Source organism: Scylla paramamosain, chromosome 39 (assembly GCF_035594125.1).
Source record: "Scylla paramamosain isolate STU-SP2022 chromosome 39, ASM3559412v1, whole genome shotgun sequence".
NCBI lineage: Eukaryota > Metazoa > Arthropoda > Malacostraca > Decapoda > Portunidae > Scylla > Scylla paramamosain.
The window spans coordinates 10,421,379-10,429,866 of NC_087189.1; the positions used below are offsets into that span (position 1 = coordinate 10,421,379).

The 8,488-nt window shown below is 41.8% G+C and overlaps 1 protein-coding gene across 2 annotated transcripts; it reads left to right on the forward strand.

Annotated features, from left to right (window-relative positions):
• The first annotated feature begins 1,533 nt into the window (after positions 1–1,533).
• LOC135092357 (uncharacterized) lies at positions 1,534–4,770 on the forward strand. Of its 2 annotated transcripts, XR_010262825.1 has the most exons (3): positions 1,534–1,904; positions 2,165–2,396; positions 2,521–4,770. XR_010262825.1 is itself a non-coding variant. In XM_063990820.1 (2 exons), the coding sequence occupies exon 2, from the start codon at positions 2,235–2,237 to the stop codon at positions 2,922–2,924; it is 690 nt and encodes a 229-aa protein (XP_063846890.1). In that variant the 5' UTR covers positions 1,534–1,904; positions 2,165–2,234; the 3' UTR covers positions 2,925–4,770. The 2 variants fall into 2 exon arrangements, 1 of the variants encoding a protein (XP_063846890.1); XM_063990820.1 differs by having other exon boundaries at positions 2,165–4,770.
• Positions 4,771–8,488: the final 3,718 nt, after the last annotated feature.

The window sequence follows — 8,488 nt, forward strand, 5'->3', positions numbered from 1 at the left end:
ACTCGTGAAACGCGTTTCTATACACAATTTATGTATCACAAAGTTATCAACCACTAGTACCTATACACTAAAATATCTTTAAATTCCTAAATAAACAGATAGAGAGAGAGAGAGAGAGAGAGAGAGAGAGAGAGAGAGAGAGAGAGAGAGAGAGAGAGAGAGAGAGAGAGAGAGAGAGCGGAAAGAAAAATTAATTATAGCTCCCAGGAATACTTTCTCGAGGGTAAGAGAATAAAACTTTGAACAATATAAACACAGTATGCAAATCAACAGTCTTGGCCATTGAAGAAAAACGTTGATGATGATGATGATGCTGATGATGGTGATGATGATGATGATGATGATGATGATGATGATGATGATAAAATATGGAAAAGGTAGAGCGACGACCACAAAATGAATACAAAGAAAACAAAGAACAAGAAGAACAAGAACAAGAAAAAAATAAAGAAGAACGATGGAAACAACATCCACCACCAACAACACATGCACAACAACAACAACAACAACAACAACAACAACAACAACAACAACAACAACAGCAACAACAACAACAACAACAATATGAGAGTTAAGTGAAATAAAACAAGCCTGAATGGGAAAGAGAGAGAGAGAGAGAGAGAGAGAGAGAGAGAGAGAGAGAGAGAGAGAGAGAGAGAGAGAGAGAGAGAGATCCCTGAATAACGTAGGTAAGGACAAGAGAGTAAATGAATAAATATATGTGAGAAGAAGGATATTGATAACAGAGAAATTAAAACGAAATTAAATTGGTGAACATCCCAGCAACAACCACCACCACCACTAGCACGTCGCTACCACCAGCTGGAAGTGCAGTCAGAGGGAGCCCCATATTTTTATTTTTTTTTATTTGTTTATTTTTTTTTTATTTATTTATTTTTTTTTTTTCACCAGGCTAGAAGATTCTCGCGGCTTCCTGACAGCGAGGTTTTTCCTATCCACCAAAATACTAGTTGATTATCTACTTATGGTTCATTTGCTGATACGATCCTCACTCTCTATAACTCCCTGTCTCGTCTCCTTTTGAAATATTGCGTTCAAGCATGGTGCCCCTATTACCAGAAAGACAGAGATAAATAACGAGTTCAGCGTAGAGTAACAAAAATTATACCAAGCCTAAGAAACAAATCATACAAAGAGCGACTTAAAGAATTAAATCTATTTCCATTAACACAAAGAAGACTAACTAGCGACTTAATACAGATTTCAACACAATTCCAGATGCACAAAATTCATAACATTTATGGATCTTTCATTTCTGGTAAAGTAATTCAAAGACTAGCAGGAGAAATGTATGTATTTTTGGCGACAGGAAAGTGTGTGTGTGTGTGTGTGTGTGTGTGTGTGTGTGTGTGTGTGTGTGTGTGCGCGTCCCTCTGTCTGCAATGTGATTCACAGATAAGAGGATAAATTTTTTTTCTTGTCTTTTTTTTTGTTTTATAATGTTTTGCTTTCCTTTGTTCCTCTAGGTTTGTATGTAAATTCTCTTTGTATCATGAATGATATTTATGGGTTTGTTGTATTTCTGGGAAGGGTTGTTTCCACGTATGTAGTGTGTCTATTCGTTCGTTCGTTGACGTGGCAGCGTCTCGGTGATGCCAGTGGGGCAGGCCTGAGCCAGTCCTGCCGCTCCACACCCCGTGGATAGGTCACCCTGCTACCGTGCTGCTCGTAGGCAAGGTGACGGTGACTTTGTCTCTTGTGCGTTTGGATGTGGTGGAGCAAGGTGCCCACGGTGTGGAGCCGGTGCAAGGGCTCAGGACTGCTTTGGGCTCCCCAGGACCAGTAGTGTTACGCTGCATGGTAACACTCCGGGTGGTGACGAGTGCAGATTTGAGGCGGCAGTCCAGCACGGCTTAGGACGAGAGTGCTATAGGGCCACCGAAGTATGTATGCCTTTCAGCGTTATGTTCCTTTCAGTGAGTGACTATTTACATACGTGTGTATAGGGAAATTAATCCGGGGATCTGGTACATTTTCATTGCTTCTCGGGGATTTTCCATCACTACCAGCATTAATAGAGTGATGACTGGGGTTCGGTCAGCACTGGGTCTGTTATGGGATTATCATTGTGAGTTTTATTTTTATTGTACTGGCCAGGACCACATTGTCATTTACAACTGTCTTATTGTAATGTATTTTACAGGTTGAAATTAAACATTTGAAAACGCTCAACCCGGCTATTCTCGTCCTACATTTCAACTTCGACCTTCACGATGACTGATGACGAGACCACCCTACGGAGAGTGCGAGGGGCAGCCAAGACCAAGTTCACCCGTAAGGTCAAACTGTTCCACGAACGACTGAAGCAAGGTGATCCACCGGACGTCTTGGAATCTGTCTATGATGAAATAGTGAACCAGGTCCATGAACTAGAGGTGAGAGGTGAAGATTTAATTGCTCATCTAGAAAAGTGTGAAGGAAAACAATCTGAAATTGATGAGGCAAATATTTACTTGGTGGAGTGTGATAACACTCGTTGTGAAGCCCTTCGCTTATCAGATGTAAAGAGGAAGGTGAAGAGTAGTGATCCGACTAGTGCAAATACTGCCAGTCTTAAGGTAGAAGCTTTGAAGGCCCCTAAGTTCAATGGTGATATTAGAATATATCCAACTTTCAAAGACGACTTTGTTAATGTAATTGTGACAAAGTATGGACAAGATCCCTTTGTATTAAGACAGTGTCTTGGTGAGAGACCACTCAAGGTAATAACTGGTTATGAGAAAGACTTTGATGAAATGATGAGAATATTGGATAAGGAGTATGGAGACCCAAGGAAATTGGTTGATATTGTGATCAATAATCTGAAATCATTAGAAAGGTTGACTGAGAGAGATGTTAGAGGTTTTGTCGACATGGTGACTGTTGTTGAGAGGTGCTGGACTAGAAGGGGAGATGAATTCTGAGTATTGTCAGTATGATTGAAAAGCTTCTTCCTAGGATTCAAAAGCGGGAATGGATATTATTAGCGGATAAGGCTACTGATAAATCAAATTGTTCCCCGAGATATTGAAATTTTTACAGTGTGAAAAGAGAGTAATAGGTTACTCTGAATCTTCCGTCAGGAATAACCAGGTAGGGAGTGCTTCTCCTTGCAATGTAGTGAGAACAGATAAAACAGAAGAGTCAAAATTGCTTGAGATAGTCAGAGGCATGCAGGAGGATCAGAAGAACACCAATAGGATACTAGAAGAGATGAAGCATTGATTTGTTAACAACGCATCACGTACCGACAAAGGAAGTAGCAGATGTTGGGTTCATGAATTTGACGGACATGTTATTAATGAATGTGGCAAATTTAGGTCACTGAACAGTGTTGAGAGGTTGGAAATTAGCAAAAGAAAGGGTGTTTGTTTTCGGTGCCTTAGTGAAAAACACCTGTCTCGTCATTGTAAATCGGATGTGCGTTGTGATAAGAGGGATGATGAAGGTAACGTTTGCGGCATGCGGCATCACCCTTTACTGCATGGATCATTTGTTAGCAACATTTCGGTTAGTTCTGGAAATTGTACCGGAAATAAGGCTATGTTAGCTATAAGTACTGTGTACAGTGCGGGACAACCCATCACAGTGCTCTGGGATTGTGGATCCGATATCACCATGGTAACACACAGTATGGCCAAGAAGTTGGGTGTTAGAGGGGCTGATGTCATGATGTCAATAGTAAAGGTGGGGAATGTGACCGAAAAGTGAGTGAGCAAGGAGTATAGTTTGTGCATACAAGACCATTCTGGCAAAAAAATATGACTTAAAGGCTGTAGGGATGGACGCAATATTTGCTAATGCTCCCGCTGTGGATGTGTCTAACGTTCCCCTCATATTCTCTGACATCGATGTGGGTGCCCTCGTCAGACCAAGTGGACAGATTGATATGTTGGTTGGCTCAGATTATTGTGGATTGTTACCGCAAGTAGTCGAAACGAAGGGAAAATTGCAGCTATTGAGGAACAACTTTGGGTATTGTCTGAGGGGAGGACATCCATTAATATCAACCAAAGTTAATGAAGTAGGTCACTTAACAGCTGTTGTGAATAAGGCTGTCGTGAACTTGGAACACAGCGTGGTGGTTGTTGAAAAGGGTGAGAATCTTGAGGAAAGTCTCGACAAATTCTTCAGCTTAGATACTGTTGGAACAAAATGTACACCTAAATGTGTCAGATGTTTATGTAAAGGATGTCCTGCTAATGGAAGGTATACCATGGAGGAAGAACGTGAGCTTGACCTTACTGAGAAAGGTTTGAGTTATGATGAGAAGGGCAAGAGATGGGTTGCTGTTTATCCTTGGATTAGGGACCCCTACAAGTTATCAAACAATATCAAGGCTGCTATGACTCGACTTAGGTCGACAGAGAGGAGGTTACACAGGTTAGGTGAAGAATATGCAAGGATTTATCATCAGGAAATTGAGGACATGCAAAAGAGAGGGGTGGCTGGAAAATTGACGGAGCATGACCTTGAAAGGTATGATGGCCCCACACACTATATTCCCCGTCACGAAATTTTGAAGCCAGAGTCAGGTTCCACCCCCCCTGAGAATTGTTTTTGATTCATCCGCCCAGTATTGCGGACACAGATTGAATGAGTATTGGGCTAAGGGGCCAAACATGTTGAGCAGCATCATTGGCGTATTACTGAGGTTGAGGGAGGAGATTGTGGGTATTGTGGGCGATATTAGTAAAATGTACCATTCAGTAGGAATGAGTGAGTTTGATCAGCATGTTCATAGATTCCTTTGGAGAGGCATGAATACTTCAAGAGAACCTGACAATTTTGTTAACTTCAGTAACATTTGGCGATCGTCACAGTGGCGCTATTGCGGTTATGGCTTTGAGATACACAGCTGAGATGAATGGAGAATAATTCCCACATGTTGCCGAGTTGATTAAGGAGAATACCTATATGGATGATGTGATTAAATCTGTTCACACGTTTCCGGAGGCACTTGCTCTGATCTCAGATACTGAAACTGTGTTAAGGGAAGGTAATTTTCATATAAAGCATTGGACTGTTAGTGGGGATGGGCACAGTCCTAATAACACGAACATACTGAATGTAAGCGATGCCAAGGTGTTAGGTTTGAAATGGCTTCCTTCATAGGATAATTTTGTATTCACTGTGTCTGTCAATTTTTCTAGGAAAAGAAAGGGAGTGCGTCTCTCTCCAGGAATGACTAAAGATCAATGCTTGATCGAGTTTCCACAAACCATTCATTCAGACAATGGCACACAGCTGGTTGCTGCTAACAAGGAGCAACGCGAGGTAGCTAAAGATTTGAATTTAGATGTCGTATCCAGATTTGGAAACAGTAACAGTGGTCATTCAACAAGTCCAGTGATGCCACATGGTTGAATGGCGCTTGTGAAAGCTTGATTAGACTTGTGAAGAATGGCATATCAAAATCCATAGGAGATGGCATTCTCACTTTCAGTGAACTTCAGACTGTGGTGTGTGTATGAAAAGGCTAACCTGTTGAACAGTAGACCCATTGGCATTAAACCAGGATATGATGTTGAATTAGGAGTATATTTATGTACAAACGATTTGCTATTAGGACACAATACCATGGCAACATGGCAGGGGCAAGTGGAGACTGGCTCAGGTTACTAAAGTAGAGCAGGGCAGAGATGGCAAAGTAAGAGAAGTTCACTTAAGGTACAAATTATGTAAACATGGTGCTGACTATAAGGGTGTTAGGGATAAAACAATGTGTAGATCTGTTCACAGACTGGTGGTATTACTTCCTGTAGAAGAATTGTAAAGGTTATATGCTTATTTCTTTGGAGGTGGGAGTGTATCATGAATTATATTTATGGGTTTGTTGTATTTCTGGGAAGGGTTGTTTCCACGTATGTAGTGTGTCTATTCGTTCGTTCGCTGACGTGGCAGCGTCTCGGTGATGCCAGTGGGGCAGGCCTGAGCCAGTCCTGCCGCTCCACACCCCGTGGATAGGTCACCCTGCTACCGTGCTGCTCGTAGGCAAGGTGACGGTGACTTTGTCTCTTGTGCGTTTGGATGTGGTGGAGCAAGATGCCCACGGTGTGGAGCCGGTGCAAGGGCTCAGGACTGCTTTGGGCTCCCCAGGACCAGTAGTGTTACGCTGCATGGTAACACTCCGGGTTCTGTTCTGTTCATCAATATACAGCTAATTTCTCTTTATCTGATTCATCACTTACTCTTCCACTTTCTATTTATTTGTTTATTTATATTGCTCTTCAACCATTCTATCTTCCTGTGTTTCTTCACTTACCTACCCATTCGTCGATGTTTTTGTCTGTATATATTTCCCTATCTAATACTTCTGCCTTCTCATCTATCAACGGTGATTTATCAACATATTTTCCCACCTATGTCCTTATTCTCTCTCTCTGTCTGTCCGTCTGTCTGTCTGTCTGTCTGTCTGTCTATTCATCTAATCTATTTTCTACTTACTGAAATGTATATCTACCCATCTATACATATTTATAGCTACTTATATACCTATTCATTTATTCATCTATCTATCAATCTATCTATCCATCCATCTGTCCATCTATATATCTTTCTATTTATCAGCCAGTCGATCTATTTAACTATTTACCCATCCAGCCATCTATCTATAAGTCTACTTGTTCAACCAGATACTTATTCATTAATCATTTCGTCAGACCAACAACACATTTCTCTATCTGCGCCTGAACATACTCACCGATCCGTCTCCCCGTTCACCGCCATTGTACCGAGATAATGCACCCTCGATACACTCCTATAGCGGCCAGGCAACGCTATTTCGCCATGTTCCCCTAAGCATCACCCCAGTTCCTCCCACAGCTCCCTGCTTATAAGGGGAGACAAGGCCCTGCTAATGCTACGGGACTGGAGGAGGGGGAGGAGGAAGAGGAGGGGCGTCTGTTGCAAGCATTATGTCGGCAAAATGAAAGATGGAACGTAAGAGAGAGAGGATGAAGGATGGTGCAGCGAGGGAAAAGAAGAGAGAAATTCGTGAAAATGAGAGAAGTTGAGAGTGAGGTGTGGTGGTGGTGGTGGTGGCGGTGGTGAGGGACAGGAGAGTAATTAGGAATGATTAATGGTGGCGGGACAGAATCATGGTGGAGTGGAGTTTAAGCTGTGGTGATGGTGACGGTGACGTTGTGGTGGCAAGGATGAGCTTCTGCGTGAGTGATTACTGATTAGTGATGACAGGTTAATAGGGCGTCAGTTTATATTAACAGCCACTGGACATGATACATTACGGACAGCTGATGTGCAGTGGAGGAGCGTGTTGTTATCATAGTCTTGAGATCACTTATTTGAGTCTAGAATAGATCATAAGGGTTACAGTTTGGTTAGAGTTTACAATACCACTTAATTTCCGCCTGGTAAACAGTGGATGGAAAAGGGAGTTAAATCAGGTTGGTTCTTTTAGTTAGTAGGGTGTCTTGATGCTCGTCTCTTATAGCAACTCAAGTCATACGGAGGTGAGTAAACATATATGATCAGTTCAAGTCATAAGAAGTTAGATAAAAATCAGGGAGAATTGCCGAGTTTAATTGTGAAAGGGATTCTAGAGTGAAGAGGCCAGTCAACTCTCGCACTATTAAAGAGAAAACAAGGGCTGAAGGTAAGTGAAAAGCCTAGATGTATCAGAGCGTGTGTTTCACGAGCAGGGTTGAATTGTAGCGTTCGGATTGCTTTGTATTCATGGTGAGGGTAATCACACCAGGGGCGGGATGTGATACGTTAACAGGAGTGTTTGTATGCATAATAAAGTGACATAATAATAAATAAGGAACGTGCCACATTGATTGCTTTGCATTCATTTTAAATTATTTGGAATGTTTTTCCATGAAAACAACCGTAATAAGGCAGTTCAAGGAAGCATTAAGTGATAGTCAGATGACACTTCATCATAAAAGTAAATGAATACCTAACTAAACGCACAGTAAAAAAAAAAAAAAGAAATATTAAAGAAAACATGCTTCTCTCTGACGAGCATCACTCGCAAGACCTGCATTACATTCAGTCCCGAAGAGTCCTCAAGAGTCCTTTTTAATTATTTGACCCCTCCACATGAAACAATCACACTAGAGAAATGGTTCTACACTGGTGGTCCACAGTGACTCTTTAGGGTGGTCCACAGGATGGCTACTGTATTTGCTGATAAAAATGAAATGGAAAATTCAGTATGAACAATTTGATCAAAATAAACAACTGGCTATTAATTTTATTACACTTCTATTTAAGAGATTTATTGACAGTCTAAGTTGTAGCTGTTAGGTAATACTTCGAGTCACTTCTAAGTATAATCTACAACGAATGTTCAAGATTTACGCCGCCACCCGGGACTAGGGCCTGAGAACATACTCGTACTATACGCGTCAAGGTGACGAGCCATCCTGTTGATTTTTGTCAGCTTCCGCGCGGCGGCACGAGGCATCAAGTGCTGTGGACCACCGTGCCTGTGGCCAGTGGCCACCGAACTGCAGTGTTGATT

What these genes read in the sequence shown, in the direction of transcription:
- LOC135092357 (XM_063990820.1), top strand. Translation starts at nt 2,235, where the DNA reads ATGACTGATGACGAGACCACCCTACGGAGAGTGCGAGGGGCAGCCAAG.